Source organism: Pavona decussata, unplaced genomic scaffold (genome assembly GCF_977016875.1).
Source record: "Pavona decussata unplaced genomic scaffold, jaPavDecu1.1 SCAFFOLD_145, whole genome shotgun sequence".
In the NCBI taxonomy this organism is placed as follows: Eukaryota; Metazoa; Cnidaria; class Anthozoa; order Scleractinia; family Agariciidae; genus Pavona; species Pavona decussata.
The window spans coordinates 470,001-493,111 of record NW_028145558.1 but is presented as its reverse complement, the minus strand read 5'-3'; the positions used below and the strand labels follow the sequence as shown (position 1 = coordinate 493,111).

The window sequence follows — 23,111 nt, the reverse complement described above, 5'->3', positions numbered from 1 at the left end:
AAGAGTTTGAATCAGAGCTTGAAACTTGAAACAAATAAAGTTCTTTTCTTCGTCTTTCGAGATATGAGATTTAATTTTGAGAAAATGACATACCAGAAACACTTTTATTTTAATGAAAATAGGCATTAGTTTCGAGGCCATTTTGAGTAGCGTACACAAATCTGCATGCTTTAGAAAGCAGCCAGCGAGTTTGGAATGTTTATTGTATTAATTTTCTTGTGAGATGGTTGGTCTAGGTTTGTGTAAAGTTTCAAGTTCATTGGGTTATTTTACACCGTGAACGGTGCTTCGTCCTTTGACCTAAATTTTCGCGGTTTTCATCGGCCCGTGACCGCACCTAGGCCGCATTTCAAACTCTCGCAATTTTCTCAAAAAATAAAATACCTTGGAACTTTAAAATATGATTTTCGAAAATAGTTAATTCAAGGGTATCTTCAGGCAAAATATCAGAAATTCGACCGAGTGGTCGCTGAAATGCAGTTCTCGATTCTTACAGGCAGCCGCTCTTAAGTTATTCATTTGATTTACCAAGGACGTCGTAGCTGATAATGGGCTGTTGTATGGCGAGCTTATCATTGTTCCACCACACGGTCGCGAACGCAGCCAGACCCAATCCAATGAAGACCCCTGCCAAGATCCCACGAACTTTAACCAAGTACCTTGTACACATCTCGATTTAGTTCTGATGAGAAAAATAAGAAACATTTTTGTTTTGTTTTTGTGTCCTTGTTTGTTAACTGTTTTAGACAGTATATCTTTTGAGCTTAGTTCGATCATCCAGGGATATTCACCTTATCTGGGCCTCGTTGTTTATTTAATTTGATTAACCTCTTTATTGTCTTTTTTTTTTAGGTGTGTGTATGTGTGGAGGGGGGAAGGGGGTTACCTTCAAGAATCATAACTCTGAAAATGATACTGCCGAGGGTGAAACGAGTTTGGCGTATGATTTACCATCGGGAATCTCGTCATTTTTTGTCACATCACATCGAATCAAATCCCCAAATCGTGCCAAATTTGGAATCTTGTTTGCTAACAATGTTTGATTCCGTACTTACGTACTGACTAAGATTAGCTTATGGATGAAATCAAACAAACTTTCTGTTAACATAAAGAAAACCAATTATGTTATATTTAAACCCAAACAAAAATCTGTCCACATGAGCTCCCAAATCTCACTTGACAGTATACCCCTCAAGCAAGTAACAGAAGTTAAGTTCTTAGGTATTTATATTGATGAAGGTCTCACCTGGAAATCGCATATCAGTTATATTTGCAAGACAATTTCTAAGTCCGTTGGTATAATGTACAGATTGCGTTTCCTTTTGTCATCAAACACCAAAAAATCCTTGTATTATACCTTAATTTATCCCTATTTAACTTATTGTACTACAGTTTGGTCTTCTACTTATGTAACAAACTTAAATCGCATTTTTCTTCTTCAAAAACGAGCTGTGCGAGCTATGACAAATTCTAATCACCTTGCACCTTCTGCACCTTTATTTGCACAATTGAATATCCTAGATATTTTTAAAGTGAATTCCTTTTATATTGCAAAATTTATGTTTTCCTATCACCAACGTTTGCTGCCTTGGCCTTTTTAAAATTTATTTCCGACTGGTGGTCAAATTCACAATTATGATACTAGAACCTCAGCTCATTTTCGACCTCACACCTGCCGAACTAATATCAAGCAATTTACTATACTCTATAGAGGGCCAAAAATATGGAATGCTTTGCCATTATCAATTACGTCTTCCCCTAGTCTATCCACCTTCAAAAGAGAGCTTGTTGATTTCCTCAGTTAATTGCATGAAACGTCCGACTCTGTTATGTCTTTATAGTCTTACCACCGTGTGTTAAAAATTCTCAATACAATGTCTTTACTGCTCTTAAAGTCCTAACATATCTCCGAAGAGACCTCTCAGTATAAGCCCAAGGGTTTCTTGAGGTCTCCTCGCCACTGCTTACTTCTTCTTTTACTATTATTATTTACTCTAAACTTATGTACAATCCTAGTCTATTATTCATTGTAACTTTCTATGTTTGTATGTCGTGGTGAATAAATAAATAAATACTTTGGTCAATGAGTCATTTCTTCAAGGTCCGTTAAGCAGGATTATATAACAGCTGGACAGAATTATTGGAACGAAAAATAGTGTTCCCCGTGTTTAAAGTGAATGTATAAAATGGCGTCAGTAAAGCGCGCGCTCTTATTGGCTGATACGCGCATCCATTTGCCCGTGGGTTGCATGCTGACACGAGCTTGCTGTCAGCCTGGCTTCTCGCTCATTTGATTCCATCAAGATTTATGGAAGTCTTTTCGCACGTACTCTGTCTCAAATAGTTCAACTTGGATGTTAAATCACCGGAGCAAATTTGTCTTCAACTGTGACGTAAAGAAGTTGAAATCATCTGCTCATTTGAGATCTTATGCCCGGATAATCTGTCAATATTAGAGAGATTTAGCATCGCGTTTACGGCAAACCGCAAACGCCAGGCTGAAATTTTCTCTTTGGTGAAAAAACTGACAATGAAGGTTTTTTTGGTTTAAGGTTATCTCCACCCAGTCGGCGACAGCTATCGAGCAAACACGAAAAAGAGAGAAGTGAGTACGGGAAACACAAGTTTTATATGCATTTTAGAACAAACAGCGGCTTGACGTTTCCCGTTTGGCGTTAGCCGTAAACGCGAAGCTAAATCTCTCTATTATTGAAATCAATAGTCGTAAGGCAAGTGAGCGAGACTCGAATACGTTTATCAGTGATAGAGTTGCTCTCGGCTACGCCTCCAGCAACTCTTACGCTTCTTTCGTACTTAGCAACCTCCTGCTCCTGCAACCATAACTCGATGGTTGCACGCAGCATGTTTACCATTTCTTCAATACAACAGTGTATACCAACTCAAAGAACGCATTTTCGTTTGCATCTGTAATTAGCGCCTCAACTGTAGTGTTTAGTGAAAAATTGCGCATAAACGTTGGTCATGAGACCATGCAAGTTAGTTGGTTACAGCGCATACGTTCTGCGCATCTCTGGATACTCGGGCTACCTATGTGTGGTGTCTACTGATACAGGGATATTTTGTGCGGTTTAAAACTATGCGGAGAAAGCAGAACTCAGCAAGTGCTCTTGGTATATAAAAAGAAAACAATTTGGGGATAGCCATGATAATAACGCTTCAATTTGAAAAAAAACATACATTGCTTTGCATTTTACTGCTTTTTTAAATAATTGTTGCTTAATTACGTTAATTATTTCTAAGAAAAGCCCCGCTACCCCGCATTTTCTTTCTGGATTCCAGGATCCCATAATAATATCTGCTTTTCCCGCGTAGTCAAAAACTGTACAAAGATACTTCTGTATTAGTTGGCACCGTCCTTAACTTACATGCGATCGTAAAAAGATCTTGTACTTTTTTTTTTTTTTTTGGCTGAATTAGTATATTGAACCATATATTAATAAAAACAGATAGCGCGTTTATATGGCTTCAAGAATGGAAAATTATTCTATAATGCTACTTAGTGGTCCTCACTAAACAGGAAGTCTAGACTGTGTTGTGACGCCATAGTCACTAAAGCGTGATATAACAGTTTGTATGGCATAACAATTCGATCAAAAATTAAACTAAAGTATTCTCTCGAAAACCTACAGTAATTACATTGAAATCTGATAACGTTTACCTTGTGTGTTTTGCGTTGTTTTCATGGCTTCTTGGAACTCCCGAAAGCCGTTTTGAGTTGTTTATCTTTCCATGGCTGGCCCACGTGCAGCATTGTACTGAGTTATTCAGAACCTTGGAAATTGACCCATCATTTGAAAATTAAGAGCACGCGGTGGAAAACCTCGCTAAAATTTGCTTGAATCTCGAGTCTACACTTAAATCTGCCTCACAATATGCCATTAAGGATAATTTACAGTCCTTTGCTTTCTAAGTGGCCCATTCTCGGAGAAGTTAATTTGCTAATACAGGCCTTCGTTGAAAACATTTCGTTCTTTGAATTCAAATCGGGCGTCATTTTTGCTGCGGACCCCGGGGGGGGGGGGGGGGGTGCTCCCCTATATGGGCTATACGGGGACGTGCCGCTGGATATGGTATGGTTTTTGGCCTCTCTGTCCTGAACAGGGTATATAATTTCAAGCGAGTCTGTCCCGGACCCGTCCTAGACAGGGTATGGTTGCAAGACTGTCGTTGAGTATTTGGCAATCCGAAATCAGAGACGTTAGTCTGCATTTATTTTAGTGAACAATGCTTCACGTCAATTGAGTTTCCACTTAAGGTTCACCGCTGTTAATGCGAAATTTGGGGATTTTTCGCCATCACTTATAGGAAGTGTATTATTTTATCTGTTGTAATTGGTATTCGCGTTTCAATGCGTGGAACATCACGTCCAGTAAGTGGCGGTGGGCCTTTAAATGTTATTACTATTGCCAATAAACACTTGTTGAACACAAGAGCTAGATGTTGTCCTCTGTCCTAAATAGGGTCTTAAAATTGAGGACATTGTCCTACACAGGGTAGGTATTTAAGGTTATTTTCGTCCTAATCAGGGTCAGGGTTTCAAACCCCCAGCGGCACCCCTACACCCAAACATGGGTCAAGTGCCCCCCCCCCCCCCCCCGGGCTGCGGACAAACTGTATCGCTAGAGCGTTATGTCAAACCCACGGTATGTGGTAAGAAATGGAGGATTCATGGACCGGGTCCATAGACTGGACCCATATAAGAGGTCCATGGACCTGGTCCAAAAGAGGGGTCCATAGACTCTGCGTCTATGTTTTGTCCTTGCACTCAAATTGAACTTCATGTTTACAAACCTTCTGAATGGTTAACTTTATAGTACAATATGCCGCGCGTGGAACAGTCTCTGGGAGATAAGTAACCGCTCAAAACGGCTGTCGGGAGCTCCGAGAAGTCATAGAAACACAGCAAAACACATCCGGAGCTTTCTCACACTTTATTGTAATTATTGTAGGTTTTCGAGGGAATATTATTCTTTAAATAAATTTACGATGAATTTTAACGCCATACAATCACTAGTATTTAATATGCTTTCAATTGGTGACCTGCGGGTGACGTTCGTAAACTTTATTACCGAAGCAGCTGTTATGCATTGTTGAATATGTTTCTCGGCAAAAAACATGAAGTCTATGATGCCATAGGGACTTTCCCTATGAATCAAATGAGTCCTCAAATTGCTGTTATTTTCCGATCATGCGATTGCCACATGACAGTCATTGACAGACATTGTTTTTTGTTTCATCCAATCAAATGCTGCAATTTTTCTGTTTATATTTGTTTTTGGCACGTTGCGAGTGTCACAACCTAAATTTCCGTAATGGCGAGCGAATGGCCGAAAGACGAAAAAACATTTCTCAGATGGTTCTGGCAGGGAACTAATGGAAATAACTTGGTGAAAAAGCTAAACAACGTGCCTAGATTAAGAGATTACATTCGCCGAGAGACATACCCTCCTCATATATACGGTGTCGTCCTTAATCATGGCACTTTTCCATTTAAAGAGGAAGGGAGCAGTGGAAATTATGCAAAGTTGGATTTACACAATGTGTTACAACAGAAGGTGGAAACAATAGAATGGAGCAAGTAGAGAACGAAGTGAAGAAAAATTTTCATGATGCAAGTACGATTTTTGTATTACGGATCGGGGCGGTTGACACCACTCCGTATCGTTTCACAGAGAATAGAATTCGAGAAAAGGTTGGGAAACGATTATGCAAAAGGAAGGCGATGGAACTCAACCTGCCTAATCCTACAGAATGGGTTTTGACGACCCAGAAACATATCTATGAAATCGTAAAAAAGAAGAATGAAAAAGCAAACGCAGTCAAGGAAGGGATGGCAGGAGATGTGATTGATTTCTTTAAGGAAATACAAGGACCACCGCCGCCGCCTGCGAAACTTAAAGAAGACGGATGGTTCGAGTAATCCTGTTGTTATCAAATATCTCGAGCCAGCATTACCTTGGACACATGAAAGACTGTTGTTGCTGATTACTTGTGGGGACAGAAAATTTATAGCTTATTGTAGTTGCTACAGTTTTGAGGCTCTCGTTACTGAATAACGAATTGTACTATTGGACTTTAAGCACGCGTAAGAACAAACCATATTTAGCCATGTTTAGTATTAAGCCATTCATATTTACTCGCATTTACCCACTAGTTGCTCGAATTTTATCCACTTGTTCTTATATTAGATTCTATATTTAATCGTCTTATTCGCAGTCTATTATTGCACATGTAATCAGTTAAGTGTTTTGATCAGTTAGCTATAACTACATCAAGAAATTGCCATTCATTCGTTTGCTTTCAGACAACAACTTTAGTGTTACTTATTTTGCTCGGCGAGGACGCCTCCATTTAGGGAAGGACGAATGTTAAGAGAGATTTCGCGTTTCACTTTAAAACTTTTGGCAAGCGCATTTTAAAAGCTTTGCATTTGAAGTCGAATAAATAGTCAGGTAGTTACAATTGCTTTGAGGTTTTGAAAATAATATTTAATCAACTCAGCATGTAAACACGAGAAGTGGACATTCTCGGTCGCATTACTGACAACCCATTTGATATGTGTTTCATCGATCGATATTTTACTTGTTTTCGCGTTTCCTGTTTCATATTTAGCTGTTTATCTTATGCAATTTTCGCTTATAATCGTCCGCTTTAATTACAAACCAGCATAGGATTTTCAAACAAAGAGCTCTTATTTTAATTTATCGTAGGAGATAGCAAGGGGTGACAGGCCTGCGCGACTTCTAACAATGGAAACATTTTTGATGTGTAACCTCTTTATATTTTTGCTCTGACAAGCATGTCATTTAGAGATTTTCCCTTTTTAAAGGAAATTAGTGGTGGCTCTTTGAAGATTTCTCGTAGGAAAGGCTGGTTTTGTATTAAGTGCCATTTTTCCATTAAAACATGTTTGAGGCTGGGCACGTTGTATATCGTGTTTACCAGTGTCCCACAGAGAAAAAAAATTATCGTCAATGTAATGTTTCCAAACTGTAGGTTTTACGACGCTGTAGCAAGCAATGTGAGTTTGCAAGCAAGACCGCGGTTTCGAATCTTACGATTCTCGTCAGTTGCTATTTGAAGATTTTTTGATGGGGAAAGGTAGAGTGTTATACTCAATTCCGTTCCGCCGGATAGTATGGCAGTTTTGGGTTTTTATAGCCACTAATGTAGTATGGTAGGATCGAAAATGGTGCATTCTGATTGGTCCTTGCCAGCCAGTCAGATTGCTGTAATATCGATCCGATGTGGGCTCATTAGCTATGGGTTGTGTTTTTTAAGAGGTATTTAAGGGAGATTTTTTGTCATTTGTTTTGTAATTTTTGATAATTTTTTAGTCTAAAATCAAAATACACAATGGGGTAGGTTTCTACCCTCGGTGTTAGCAGAATATGCTGTGTAATTTGCGTGTATTTTGTGATAGACTAAATAGATTTTGTACAGTACAAGACTGTGTTTTAATGTGTTAATTAAGTGGTTTCACGCGTTAGAACGGGGCTCTGTCTGGAAAAAATCACAGTAGGAGATAGCAAGGGGTGACAGGCCTGCGCGACTTCTAACAATGGAAACATTTTTGATGTGTAACCTCTTTATATTTTTGCTCTGACAAGCATGTCATTTAGAGATTTTCCCTTTTTAAAGGAAATTAGTGGTGGCTCTTTGAAGATTTCTCGTAGGAAAGGCTGGTTTTGTATTAAGTGCCATTTTTCCATTAAAACATGTTTGAGGCTGGGCACGTTGTATATCGTGTTTACCAGTGTCCCACAGAGAAAAAAAATTATCGTCAATGTAATGTTTCCAAACTGTAGGTTTTACGACGCTGTAGCAAGCAATGTGAGTTTGCAAGCAAGACCGCGGTTTCGAATCTTACGATTCTCGTCAGTTGCTATTTGAAGATTTTTTGATGGGGAAAGGTAGAGTGTTATACTCAATTCCGTTCCGCCGGATAGTATGGCAGTTTTGGGTTTTTATAGCCACTAATGTAGTATGGTAGGATCGAAAATGGTGCATTCTGATTGGTCCTTGCCAGCCAGTCAGATTGCTGTAATATCGATCCGATGTGGGCTCATTAGCTATGGGTTGTGTTTTTTAAGAGGTATTTAAGGGAGATTTTTTGTCATTTGTTTTGTAATTTTTGATAATTTTTTAGTCTAAAATCAAAATACACAATGGGGTAGGTTTCTACCCTCGGTGTTAGCAGAATATGCTGTGTAATTTGCGTGTATTTTGTGATAGACTAAATAGATTTTGTACAGTACAAGACTGTGTTTTAATGTGTTAATTAAGTGGTTTCACGCGTTAGAACGGGGCTCTGTCTGGAAAAAATCACAGTAGGAGATAGCAAGGGGTGACAGGCCTGCGCGACTTCTAACAATGGAAACATTTTTGATGTGTAACCTCTTTATATTTTTGCTCTGACAAGCATGTCATTTAGAGATTTTCCCTTTTTAAAGGAAATTAGTGGTGGCTCTTTGAAGATTTCTCGTAGGAAAGGCTGGTTTTGTATTAAGTGCCATTTTTCCATTAAAACATGTTTGAGGCTGGGCACGTTGTATATCGTGTTTACCAGTGTCCCACAGAGAAAAAAAATTATCGTCAATGTAATGTTTCCAAACTGTAGGTTTTACGACGCTGTAGCAAGCAATGTGAGTTTGCAAGCAAGACCGCGGTTTCGAATCTTACGATTCTCGTCAGTTGCTGTTTGAAGATTTTTTGATGGGGAAAGGTAGAGTGTTATACTCAATTCCGTTCCGCCGGATAGTATGGCAGTTTTGGGTTTTTATAGCCACTAATGTAGTATGGTAGGATCGAAAATGGTGCATTCTGATTGGTCCTTGCCAGCCAGTCAGATTGCTGTAATATCGATCCGATGTGGGCTCATTAGCTATGGGTTGTGTTTTTTAAGAGGTATTTAAGGGAGATTTTTTGTCATTTGTTTTGTAATTTTTGATAATTTTTTAGTCTAAAATCAAAATACACAATGGGGTAGGTTTCTACCCTCGGTGTTAGCAGAATATGCTGTGTAATTTGCGTGTATTTTGTGATAGACTAAATAGATTTTGTACAGTACAAGACTGTGTTTTAATGTGTTAATTAAGTGGTTTCACGCGTTAGAACGGGGCTCTGTCTGGAAAAAATCACAGTAGGAGATAGCAAGGGGTGACAGGCCTGCGCGACTTCTAACAATGGAAACATTTTTGATGTGTAACCTCTTTATATTTTTGCTCTGACAAGCATGTCATTTAGAGATTTTCCCTTTTTAAAGGAAATTAGTGGTGGCTCTTTGAAGATTTCTCGTAGGAAAGGCTGGTTTTGTATTAAGTGCCATTTTTCCATTAAAACATGTTTGAGGCTGGGCACGTTGTATATCGTGTTTACCAGTGTCCCACAGAGAAAAAAAATTATCGTCAATGTAATGTTTCCAAACTGTAGGTTTTACGACGCTGTAGCAAGCAATGTGAGTTTGCAAGCAAGACCGCGGTTTCGAATCTTACGATTCTCGTCAGTTGCTGTTTGAAGATTTTTTGATGGGGAAAGGTAGAGTGTTATACTCAATTCCGTTCCGCCGGATAGTATGGCAGTTTTGGGTTTTTATAGCCACTAATGTAGTATGGTAGGATCGAAAATGGTGCATTCTGATTGGTCCTTGCCAGCCAGTCAGATTGCTGTAATATCGATCCGATGTGGGCTCATTAGCTATGGGTTGTGTTTTTTAAGAGGTATTTAAGGGAGATTTTTTGTCATTTGTTTTGTAATTTTTGATAATTTTTTAGTCTAAAATAAAAATACACAATGGGGTAGGTTTCTACCCTCGGTGTTAGCAGAATATGCTGTGTAATTTGCGTGTATTTTGTGATAGACTAAATAGATTTTGTACAGTACAAGACTGTGTTTTAATGTGTTAATTAAGTGGTTTCACGCGTTAGAACGGGGCTCTGTCTGGAAAAAATCACAGTAGGAGATAGCAAGGGGTGACAGGCCTGCGCGACTTCTAACAATGGAAACATTTTTGATGTGTAACCTCTTTATATTTTTGCTCTGACAAGCATGTCATTTAGAGATTTTCCCTTTTTAAAGGAAATTAGTGGTGGCTCTTTGAAGATTTCTCGTAGGAAAGGCTGGTTTTGTATTAAGTGCCATTTTTCCATTAAAACATGTTTGAGGCTGGGCACGTTGTATATCGTGTTTACCAGTGTCCCACAGAGAAAAAAAATTATCGTCAATGTAATGTTTCCAAACTGTAGGTTTTACGACGCTGTAGCAAGCAATGTGAGTTTGCAAGCAAGACCGCGGTTTCGAATCTTACGATTCTCGTCAGTTGCTATTTGAAGATTTTTTGATGGGGAAAGGTAGAGTGTTATACTCAATTCCGTTCCGCCGGATAGTATGGCAGTTTTGGGTTTTTATAGCCACTAATGTAGTATGGTAGGATCGAAAATGGTGCATTCTGATTGGTCTTTGCCAGCCAGTCAGATTGCTGTAATATCGATCCGATGTGGGCTCATTAGCTATGGGTTGTGTTTTTTAAGAGGTATTTAAGGGAGATTTTTTGTCATTTGTTTTGTAATTTTTGATAATTTTTTAGTCTAAAATAAAAATACACAATGGGGTAGGTTTCTACCCTCGGTGTTAGCAGAATATGCTGTGTAATTTGCGTGTATTTTGTGATAGACTAAATAGATTTTGTACAGTACAAGACTGTGTTTTAATGTGTTAATTAAGTGGTTTCACGCGTTAGAACGGGGCTCTGTCTGGAAAAAATCACAGTAGGAGATAGCAAGGGGTGACAGGCCTGCGCGACTTCTAACAATGGAAACATTTTTGATGTGTAACCTCTTTATATTTTTGCTCTGACAAGCATGTCATTTAGAGATTTTCCCTTTTTAAAGGAAATTAGTGGTGGCTCTTTGAAGATTTCTCGTAGGAAAGGCTGGTTTTGTATTAAGTGCCATTTTTCCATTAAAACATGTTTGAGGCTGGGCACGTTGTATATCGTGTTTACCAGTGTCCCACAGAGAAAAAAAATTATCGTCAATGTAATGTTTCCAAACTGTAGGTTTTACGACGCTGTAGCAAGCAATGTGAGTTTGCAAGCAAGACCGCGGTTTCGAATCTTACGATTCTCGTCAGTTGCTATTTGAAGATTTTTTGATGGGGAAAGGTAGAGTGTTATACTCAATTCCGTTCCGCCGGATAGTATGGCAGTTTTGGGTTTTTATAGCCACTAATGTAGTATGGTAGGATCGAAAATGGTGCATTCTGATTGGTCCTTGCCAGCCAGTCAGATTGCTGTAATATCGATCCGATGTGGGCTCATTAGCTATGGGTTGTGTTTTTTAAGAGGTATTTAAGGGAGATTTTTTGTCATTTGTTTTGTAATTTTTGATAATTTTTTAGTCTAAAATAAAAATACACAATGGGGTAGGTTTCTACCCTCGGTGTTAGCAGAATATGCTGTGTAATTTGCGTGTATTTTGTGATAGACTAAATAGATTTTGTACAGTACAAGACTGTGTTTTAATGTGCTAATTAAGTGGTTTCACGCGTTAGCACGGGGCTCTGTCTGGAAAAAATCACAGTAGGAGATAGCAAGGGGTGACAGGCCTGCGCGACTTCTAACAATGGAAACATTTTTGATGTGTAACCTCTTTATATTTTTGCTCTGACAAGCATGTCATTTAGAGATTTTCCCTTTTTAAAGGAAATTAGTGGTGGCTCTTTGAAGAGATTCGAAACCGCGGTCTTGCTTGCAAACCCACATTGCTTGCTACAGCGTCGTAAAACCTACAGTTTGGAAACATTACATTGACGATAATTTTTTTTCTCTGTGGGACACTGGTAAACACGATATACAACGTGCCCAGCCTCAAACATGTTTTAATGGAAAAATGGCACTTAATACAAAACCAGCCTTTCCTACGAGAAATCTTCAAAGAGCCACCACTAATTTCCTTTAAAAAGGGAAAATCTCTAAATGACATGCTTGTCAGAGCAAAAATATAAAGAGGTTACACATCAAAAATGTTTCCATTGTTAGAAGTCGCGCAGGCCTGTTACCCCTTGCTATCTCCCACTTCATGTTTACAAACCTTCTGAATGGTTAACTTTATAGTACAATATGCCGCGCGTGGAACAGTCTCTGGGAGATAAGTAACCGCTCAAAACGGCTGTCGGGAGCTCCGAGAAGTCATAGAAACACAGCAAAACACATCCGGAGCTTTCTCACACTTTATTGTAATTATTGTAGGTTTTCGAGGGAATATTATTCTTTAAATAAATTTACGATGAATTTTAACGCCATACAATCACTAGTATTTAATATGCTTTCAATTGGTGACCTGCGGGTGACGTTCGTAAACTTTATTACCGAAGCAGCTGTTATGCATTGTTGAATATGTTTCTCGGCAAAAAACATGAAGTCTATGATGCCATAGGGACTTTCCCTATGAATCAAATGAGTCCTCAAATTGCTGTTATTTTCCGATCATGCGATTGCCACATGACAGTCATTGACAGACATTGTTTTTTGTTTCATCCAATCAAATGCTGCAATTTTTCTGTTTATATTTGTTTTTGGCACGTTGCGAGTGTCACAACCTAAATTTCCGTAATGGCGAGCGAATGGCCGAAAGACGAAAAAACATTTCTCAGATGGTTCTGGCAGGGAACTAATGGAAATAACTTGGTGAAAAAGCTAAACAACGTGCCTAGATTAAGAGATTACATTCGCCGAGAGACATACCCTCCTCATATATACGGTGTCGTCCTTAATCATGGCACTTTTCCATTTAAAGAGGAAGGGAGCAGTGGAAATTATGCAAAGTTGGATTTACACAATGTGTTACAACAGAAGGTGGAAACAATAGAATGGAGCAAGTAGAGAACGAAGTGAAGAAAAATTTTCATGATGCAAGTACGATTTTTGTATTACGGATCGGGGCGGTTGACACCACTCCGTATCGTTTCACAGAGAATAGAATTCGAGAAAAGGTTGGGAAACGATTATGCAAAAGGAAGGCGATGGAACTCAACCTGCCTAATCCTACAGAATGGGTTTTGACGACCCAGAAACATATCTATGAAATCGTAAAAAAGAAGAATGAAAAAGCAAACGCAGTCAAGGAAGGGATGGCAGGAGATGTGATTGATTTCTTTAAGGAAATACAAGGACCACCGCCGCCGCCTGCGAAACTTAAAGAAGACGGATGGTTCGAGTAATCCTGTTGTTATCAAATATCTCGAGCCAGCATTACCTTGGACACATGAAAGACTGTTGTTGCTGATTACTTGTGGGGACAGAAAATTTATAGCTTATTGTAGTTGCTACAGTTTTGAGGCTCTCGTTACTGAATAACGAATTGTACTATTGGACTTTAAGCACGCGTAAGAACAAACCATATTTAGCCATGTTTAGTATTAAGCCATTCATATTTACTCGCATTTACCCACTAGTTGCTCGAATTTTATCCACTTGTTCTTATATTAGATTCTATATTTAATCGTCTTATTCGCAGTCTATTATTGCACATGTAATCAGTTAAGTGTTTTGATCAGTTAGCTATAACTACATCAAGAAATTGCCATTCATTCGTTTGCTTTCAGACAACAACTTTAGTGTTACTTATTTTGCTCGGCGAGGACGCCTCCATTTAGGGAAGGACGAATGTTACGAGAGATTTCGCGTTTCACTTTAAAACTTTTGGCAAGCGCATTTTAAAAGCTTTGCATTTGGAGTAGAATAAATAGTCAGGTAGTTACAATTGCTTTGAGGTTTTGAAAATAATATTTAATCAACTCAGCATGTAAACACGAGAAGTGGACATTCTCGGTCGCATTACTAACAACCCATTTGATATGTGTTTCATCGATCGATATTTTACTTGTTTTCGCGTTTCCTGTTTCATATTTAGCTGTTTATCTTATGCAATTTTCGCTTATAATCGTCCGCTTTAATTACAAACCAGCATAGGATTTTCAAACAAAGAGCTCTTATTTTAATTTATCCTAGTTCGACATTCGGCTTGGACACGTGTACATGGCACATTGCATATTTTGCTAAAAGTACTTTGCTCGATCACGCGAGTCCTTAACCTTTCTCCTGTAATCTTACGACTCAGCAGTTCTTTTGATGTACGTTCTTTCTCGCAATCAAAGTTCGATATTTTTTGTTATAGATGTAGTCCGGAAAAGTACTCTCCTAATAAGGAACTCTCAACAATTAAGCGCACGTGAAAGTTCTGTTTTTGTCCTCGTGAGATTACACCATCAAATCATGTGAGCAAAAGAAAGTACTTTGACCTTTTGTAATCAATAAGTATGTGAGCACAAGGCTAACAATGTTGTTGTAAATCGGCTACATCGGTTACATCGACGTTCCATTCAGGCTCCATTCATGATTGCGAGCTTGGTTATGTTCCTGGTTAATACTGCACTGCTGAATAAACCTATGCTGGGTTAAAGATTTGTCTATTCTTTGCTGTTCGACGAGTTCCAATTGGCTAGATCCCTGTACCTAAGAGTTGTAACGAGCTCTGTCTTGCAAACGAGCGAGTGCTCTCAAGCTAATTTTCCCTCGATACATTGTCAAGTCGCCTTTGAAGTCTAATTTGTCTCTCCTGTGCGCTCGACCGGGAAAAACTCATCGTCACACACTTTTAGAATATAACGACCGGCACAACCATGTTTTTCTTTTTTTTTTTCTCTTTTTTAGTAACATTACATTTAATGCACATTAATTACCAATTTGCCCAAAGTAAAAAAAAAAAAAAAAACGAAATTTATGGTTCTAAAATTAACTTTCCGGAATATACTGAAGGGGAAGAGGATCGGATGCCAACCTTCCTATCAACTTAATTCGGGTAAATGTCTCAATCAGTCAAGCCTTTTAGCAGCGCTGTTCATTTTGTTTCCTTTGGCAAATTTTGACATAATTTTTTTTTCGTACGACAAGCGACGTCTCCATCGAAATCACGTTTTGATGCATGTGAATGGACACAACGTTGAGCCGGATTTTTATGTAAAATTCGCTGTTTTCCAAGCATACTCATAAATAGATAGGTCACTATTTAACTCCCGAAAAAAAGGCTTTTGATCCCAGATGAGAATCTAATGCATGACCTTTCAGATACCAGTTTCCGAATAGTAGTTTATTTCAGAGATCGATTCTTTTCAATTTCAACTGAGGTGACTTTCTAGAGAACGAACAATCCAAGATAGCTAATCCAATATGGCAGCTATGTATATAAATTGTGTCATGTGACGTAATCATCAACACGTGACCACGTGAAGAGGACTCGATGAGCTATGGATGATGCGAGCCAAAACCTACGGGGCCTCGCACCTTCACAATAGTTGAATCTAACCAGATGCAATCAAATCCAATCACGCCCATGGTATTGCAAAATTCTTTTACTCAAGCAGTAAAACTGCAGAGATTTTCATTGGAGAAGGATCCTTGTTAAATGCTTTTATTCTGAATTTTTTTTCTGTGTTTTATCTTTAATATCTCTTCGAGGTTTTAAGTAATTTGAAACATGCCTCGATAGGCTTAACATTTTTGGAATTTTTAAAAATTCTAAAACATGAATAAAGACGAAAAGGGGGCAACTTTAAATTTTAGGGAAACACTTGATTGAATAAACGTTCCCACGAAAAAGGTATAAATCATGAACGATAAGACCTTTCAGCTTTCTGGGAAGCACTTGAGCTATGATCCATTTGCATTCTTCATGTTAGAAATTAAAAGAACGTGTGGTTATGTGGGAGAGAAAAACACGAAATGTGTGCGTGCTAGTTAGATCATCTCACAATGCCATCATGTCGCATCGTTTACGATTCACACTTTGAACATGACAATGTTTCTTCAAAAATACATTAATAATTCATAAGCCTATTGACCTATCAAATGGTCGATAAAACATCACGTGCCGTGGTTTTAAAACCCGATGAAACCTCCCGCTTATTAGTATGCTTGTTTAATGTTTTTCTCGTATGCTAATTTCTAACCTTTTTAGTTCATGGTTCATGGTTCATGGCTCATTTATTTCACACTATTTACATAAAATTAACATAGAAAGAAAAGTATAATTACAACAGATGATTACAAGATAAAGTAATTATTGTACAGAAAAAAAAAAAAGAAATACAGAAACAAAAACATCATTGTTATGAACTCTCTTGACACACGCTTTTCCAGGAATGTTTTTGAAGCTAGCTGTTCAAAAAAAAAACTCGCAGCACGTGTTTTATTATGTTTAAAACTCTGCTGTTCGTGTTTTAAACACTACTTCAATCGAGTTTTATATATGATGTTTATGCGTTGAATACAATAGCATTGATCAGTCCAGGCATGTTCTTACTAATTGAGCTATATCGCTGTTCAAGCTCTGTGTGGTTTAGCTTCTGAGTTATGGGGCCAGTAAACTGTCTGTGTATTAATCATTATATATGTGCTTTGATGTCAAACACAAGCAAAATTACAATAAATGATTAGAAATTTGACCCACTTTCAACTTCCGCAATCCCGCTAAAAGTAGATGTAAAAAGTCACTGTTAAATATGTCAGTTATATCATTCATCTGTTGGAAAATAAAACCATTTTATAAATTGTGCATTCTTTAAGGCCATTTGAGAAGTAATTTTACTTTCAAAATTGGCGCTACGTTAACTGTGTGTGTATTAATCGATGTATAGTAGGTGTTCTGATGTCAAACACTGCTAAAATTACTAAAAAATTTATGTAAAAATTCGTTCTTAAATTTGTAATTTTTTTTTATATCATTCATCTGCTGGGAAATTAAACTATAATTCTATACGTTGTGGCGTTCTTTAACGGCCATTTTTAGAAATAATTATACTTTCAAAATTTGACTATCGCGAAAAATAATTTTGTTTGTAGGCGTTATAGCCTGAATCTGACGAAATACTCTTAGTACAAACACCTTTTAAAAGATAAAAATCCGACAAATTAAACAAAGCAGAGTTTAATACTTCGATTCAAAGTCGGCCAAAATCCCATACATTTGCTAGAATTCTCTTTCTTGTTTGCACGCGAACAATGAGAATGTCTATTAAGAAATAAAATTCAGCGGGAGATTAATACAATAAAAGTTTAAATAGAAGAAAAGCCCTCGAAGTTATTTACGCAACTTAAACAGTTGCGAAAAGAAAGTTCAAGCCTGAATTTTTTATGCTTTCCTTCCGCAACTGCTTAAGTTGCGTAAATAATTGCGAGGATCTTTATTTAGTCGTTGACACGCAGTTGAAATATATGTTTCATATATTCATAGTTATAACAAAAGTTTGTCTGGGAAAACGCTCTCGTTGTATTAATAGATATGCCAATTTAACAACATTGCTTACCTTTCACAAGCAATTATGGAACCTCTATCGATGAGGAAGAGCTTCGAGTAGAATTAGAGAGAGAAGGTTTTCAAACACGCTACGCTTTCCTTGGTGAAAAGACAATGGAATTCTAAATTAGTCTAAAAATGAGCATGCGTGAAACGTTGAAATCACGTTGTAAATATTTATTTATTATAAAACTGTATAATTAATAATAGCGGTAAGTGTTGCATAGAAATGATTTTTTCACGCCAAGTATGTGTCCATCACTTCGTCGCAAATTTGACTTGTATTTGACTTGTATATCGAATGTATAATTCAGAAGTTTTCATCATTCGTTAGTTTTAAAACAGCTGCTTTATTAAATACGTGGACTAAATAGTGAATTTATCAAAGTTGATAATTTTTGTGTGTGTGATAATTGCAATAATTTGACATTCTTTTCTTTTTAAAACAGTTAGTAATTTGATATTTTGTTTCATAAAAGCAGTTCTAATTTGACATGTTTGTCGCTTGAAAATTTTGTTTTTAAATGTTTTTGTCGTTAGCTTCCTGTTCTTAAGAGTGCGTTCGATTGACCCTATTTCGGAATAGGAATACATACAAGAATGACAAGAAATCCCCCATAAAAGGTTTTAGTAGTTACTGGAGTACGAGACGAGTTTTAAATCGGCTCCTGTGTCAGCGATAGTCTGCAGAATTGGCCTCCCAAATTTCTTAAAAAGAGAAATTAAAATAAAAACAGCTATTCGGCTTATTCTTATTCCAGAATAAGGTCAAAAGAAGCAAACCTGGGTGTCAGTGAGTGTTCCAACATATGGCTAGCCTAACTTCTGGCTTTAATACAATTGTGTGGTTTCATCAGCGCTTATAATGTAAGCCCTTCAAGCTAATCGCGCCAATCACATTGTGAGGGTGTTCACAGCCATAATTTGACAAGTTCTTCTCTAATAATTTAACGGGTTTTTTTGTTTGTTTGTTTGTTTGTTTTGCCAACCTTTGTTTCCGATTTTCTCTTAAGCCCTAGCTAAACAATCAAACTTTTTCCCAGCATCGTGTTTGTCACGCAAAACGTTCGGTGGCTTAACGTCGGGCAAACAATAGCATCGGACAAAGTGAGCCCACATAACTTTCTGCGCATTGCCGCTGAAGCCATGACGGACGACACACAAATTCAGTTATAGAATATCAGCCATTGTCAAAAACTGGATCATTGTTTTATTATGATAATGCAAATTCCAGGGACCTGATTGGCTTACCGGCCATATACCAAACATATGCAAACATCAGCCGAGATATAGAGCGGGTAAATTAGAAAACTTAGGCGGAGTATTGAGAAGATTTTGTTGTTTATAACAAGCCTTGAAGACGCAAATAAATAGGCCTCATCACGGTTTTCGACGCCATTTTGACGAGTAGGCAAACAGGCTTGAAATAACAGTGTTTGTATGGAAATCCGATGTCAAATAATTTTCATAAAACATCGCTTCTGAAAAATTCATGAATTGCCGGAAACGTTTGGCACTAGGTAAAGGATTTTAAATAAAAAAAATTGGAGGGATGTAATTGTGCCAGAAAGCGTCCAGTCGTGTTTTGAATTTTCCATTCATTTCCCTGTATTTTTTTCCGCGACCTATTTTTAGAAGCAGTTCACGGCGGTTCGCTATACAGGCAAATGTATGGAAAGTTCAAAACACGACTGGACGCTTTCCGGCACAGCTCTATTCCTCCAATTTCTTTTCTTAAAATCCTTTTTCTAGTGCCAAAAGTTTCTAATTCATGAACTTTTCAGAAGTTATGTTTTATGAAAATTATTTGACATCGGATTTCCATTCAAACACTGTTATTTCAAGCCTGTTTGCCTACCCGTCAAAATGGCGTCGAAAACCGTGATAAGGCCTATTGAAAACGCAAGCTTCGCCTGGCGAACTTGAGAAAACACTTTTCTGAACTGCGCTAAACATTTAACGAATTATCACTACACTAGGATGTAAGGTAGAGTCCGCTGCAAAGCGGTAGAACTAATCAACTTAGTACTCGACTTGAGACAAACATGAACAACAAGTTTTACAAAATTAACCCCCTACAGAGCAACTCACCGATTCAACGTCACATTTGAATTCATTTAAGCTTAAAACAATATTTACATTACACCTTTTTCCTTTAGGTAAATGTTGAGAGTTTTCCGAAAAGTTTAGTCAGCGTTTTGCCCGAGAACAACAAGAAAATCGAAGAAAAAGTTGCATTGTTCGTGGGTTAAACTTTCGATGCCGAGCGAACGAGCAACATGTAATCCCGAGCGGGCAAGATCAGAGCTCCATCTTGCCCGCTCGGGTAGCCAATTACAGCGTAGGATTTGACTTACCTTGCCCGCCCGTAGAGCCAGCCATATAATAAGAGGAGATAATATAAATTTGGCCATTTTATCTGGTCTATTAAAATAAAAATTGTGATTTCCTTAGCTCAAAGGAAGTTTAAAAGCCAACTGAAGTACATGTTCATACCCGAAAACCTAGCAAATGGTTGATATCAATTCGGTTAAATATTTGTGTTAATCGCCTCACATAAACAGATTCAATTGAATAAGAGTATAATTTTCCTTTAAACTTTACATAACATAAATTGATACCTGTTTTTGGAGAAAGATAAATATCTTTTGGGGTACGAGAAACGAATGTCGCCGCGATTTTGCAGTTTACAACAGCACCAAAAATATTAACAAAGAAGCTTCGCTCCCTAAAATTTACTGCAGTTAGTTCATGCACCTCTGTTGACAAATATCATGATAATTGACACGCTTTAGTGATATAAGGACGATGAAGAACGTAAAATGCGATAGTTTTGACATTTGCTAAACTGCCAACATTTGATTGTATATTCATAATTTGACTTACCTTTTTCAAGTTACTGTATACTTCGTTTAATCCGCAAGATGAACTATTTTTCCAGTCTACAGCAACATGAACTGTCGCTCAGTTAAACTCATAAAAACGTAATATTCATCTCCTGTGCAGTTAATGTATTTTGCGTTACTTAAGAAAACTTAATATTGCCAAGGAAACTCGCAGAATAGCTAGAGTGACCAGAGAATCTAGTCAAAACGCTTGTTACTGAATCTTTAAAATGTTTCGCAAATTCTGTGTCTATCGAGTTTAGTTTGCCTTGCATCCAGATTATAAAAATGTAAAAAAATCAGTGCATCCATCAAAAGCTGTTCGCCTTTAATTTGCTTCTACGAACAATAAGAATGGCAGTCATACAATACACACAAAAAAAGATATCGGCTGCTTTTGTTCCTACAAAACACATTCGAAAGTTTTAATTTATTGTCTATGTGGAAATAGAAGTCGATTCACCGGTGAAGTTGTGGTCACGTCGAACTCAGGATCACCCATAAAGAGCGTCAGAGCAAAATAGTGAAAACCTTTTCCCTGTATTTACACATAATTTCCCTGTATTTACACATAATTTTTACCCTCTTAAGGCAAATTTGTATAAGATAACACAAACTGATTTGTTTGGTTTCTTTAACTGAAAATTTACATCGCCAAAAATTTTTACGACCGGAATTTTATTCCGTGAAATAACGAGCAGGCAGCTTTTGGCTTGCCAAAAATGTTAGCTAAACCTTAATAACATTTTTTGTCCCTCCAAAAACAGGAGGAATTAAATTTCCTATTTTACTAAATGATGCACACATGAAAACGCTAATTTTTCTTCAGAATTCAGTCCGAATTTCCTAGGCGAAATATAGGACTTCTGAATAGATATTACAGGCCGTAGAAAAAATATTAAAACTGGTCGAAAACCGACCCAGTAACTACATGAACAATATTTACTACATGTATATTTGACTTTAGGATATTAATTAATGGCCTGACAGTTGATCGAGTGAATATTCCAATCATTGCCCTAACTTGAATAGTATTCACCGCAACTGACAATGAAGTTAGTCGCCTATAACACCAATTCGCCATCTACTCAAGCTCTTAGCAAATAGAGATAAATGGTGAACAGACTAAGGAAAAAGCAATCCTTCTTCAAAAAACGTCCGTGTTGTATACTTTGCGGTGCGGAAATGACTGGAGGCCACTGATTATGCAAAACAACATTCACCAATCAGCGTGACAGTATAAATTTTCGATATTTTACTATTATGGCGCAATAAACTTTTCATTTTAATTAATGTGAAAAAAATTTATTGCTTGCATGCTGTCAGTCTATTTGCATCAGGTATGAAGCCCTAAAATCGATAGAGTTGGGAAGATTTTTTACATGTCGGCCGCGGTTAATTCGGAAGTCAATATGCAAACAGAGAAAACAGCGATGTTTAAGACAATCAAGCCTTGTAAGTTACATCGAGAGGTCTTAAACAAGCGGACTTGTAAAACGCTTTTTCACGCCAATTATGATTTCCGTGCGTGAATGCGGTGTATCTGAAAAAGTAAGCGGCACAAAAATAAATCAAGTTAAGTACAGCTCGGCTGGATAGCAATTCAGCTTTCCCTAATCAATAAATTAGGACACCCTGCCGTTACTTTCCTCTTTTCGTAATTTTATCGCGGTCAAGTATAGTTGCTATGGTACGTAGTGCACCCCTTTTAGTTTGCTCGTCTCAGCATTAAATTATTAATAATTATTCCACGAGCACAAGTTGGATACGGGATGATAGATAGCCAACGAGGCGCACAGCATGATCCAGCTTTTAATAATTGGTGTTATTTCTATGCAGTTTGTGGCGCATGAAAAGAACGTTCCCTACTTTACGATTTTTATTCTTATTTTCAATAATTTTAAGACAATCAAAATTAGGGTGCTTTTAATCATTCAAAATATTGTTATGTACCTTCGATTGACGTGATATACACCGGCTAAAACTGGGAGATATCGTACCAAGTGAATCAGCCATATTTCCACATAGATATTATTCAACGCGTTATAACACCGTCCCAGTATATTCCTTACTAACCTCGTTTTCTCGGTCCGTACTGTAAGTTACGGACCGAGTTTTTTCCGCGTTGATTTCGCGTTTGGGTCATAAACCAACGGGAAAAAACTAGGATCCGAAATTTACAGTGCGGACCGAGAAAACGAGGTAAGTAAGATATTTATCAGTATATCTCTGAGGTTAATAATCGGGCGCGCGGGAACGTAAACTAGTTGAAGTTCAAATTTAGCGGGCCGTACAGTGAAGTACGGCCCCCAAAACTGTTCAGTCACACCGCGTGTACTAATTCAGAGATAGGGAGCTTAAGCAAAGACGACGACGACGACGACGAAGACGAAGACGAAACTTAAAAAATTACCTTCGCGTCTTCTGAATACTGAAATTCGCGATGACTTAAATACTCTCTCAGTTTGTGCAATGTAGCCGAACTATCGAGGAGCTAACGTCGTAGGGGCGCCTTTAAAGTTCAGAAAGAGAAAAGAAAATTAATCATCATGCTTTCACGTTCTCCATAAAACCTTAAATTTGGTCATTTCACGTTGTTGTTTTGCAGAGGACGACAAAGAAATGTACCAAAGTGTATGACGCACGTGCAGAGCCAGTGTTTTGCTAATTAAAACTATTGTTTTCTGACGTTCTCGTTGACGTCGTCGTCGTCGCTGCTTAAGGTCCTTGGACGCAACTGATGTTTAACAATTATCTTGCGATATCGCTTAATTAGCCGACGGGGCCGTAGGCCGAGTTTGTGAAAATCAGGGGATATTCTGCAAGATTAATCAGGAGAATTGTTTTATTGTTC

The 23,111-nt window shown here is 37.7% G+C and overlaps 1 protein-coding gene and 1 pseudogene across 4 annotated transcripts in view; one reads left to right on the top strand and one right to left on the bottom strand.

Moving 5' to 3' along the window:
- The window catches only part of LOC146466312 (uncharacterized), a 29,589-nt gene extending 9,243 nt beyond the window's left edge, over positions 1–20,346 (bottom strand). For 3 of the 4 annotated variants that reach the window (XM_085127448.1, XM_085127451.1, XM_085127452.1), the window contains exons 1-2: positions 17,383–17,485; positions 529–682 (exon numbers count right to left, since the gene is read on the bottom strand). In XM_085127448.1, coding sequence (XP_084983574.1) covers positions 529–670 — 142 coding nt within the window. In that variant the 5' untranslated portion in view covers positions 671–682; positions 17,383–17,485. Of the gene's footprint in view, positions 1–528; positions 683–17,382; positions 17,486–20,258 lie in introns of those variants that run through there. The other variant, XM_085127450.1, reaches the window with a different exon arrangement.
- LOC146466313 (uncharacterized) lies at positions 12,620–14,480 on the top strand (annotated as a pseudogene).
- Positions 20,347–23,111: the final 2,765 nt, after the last annotated feature.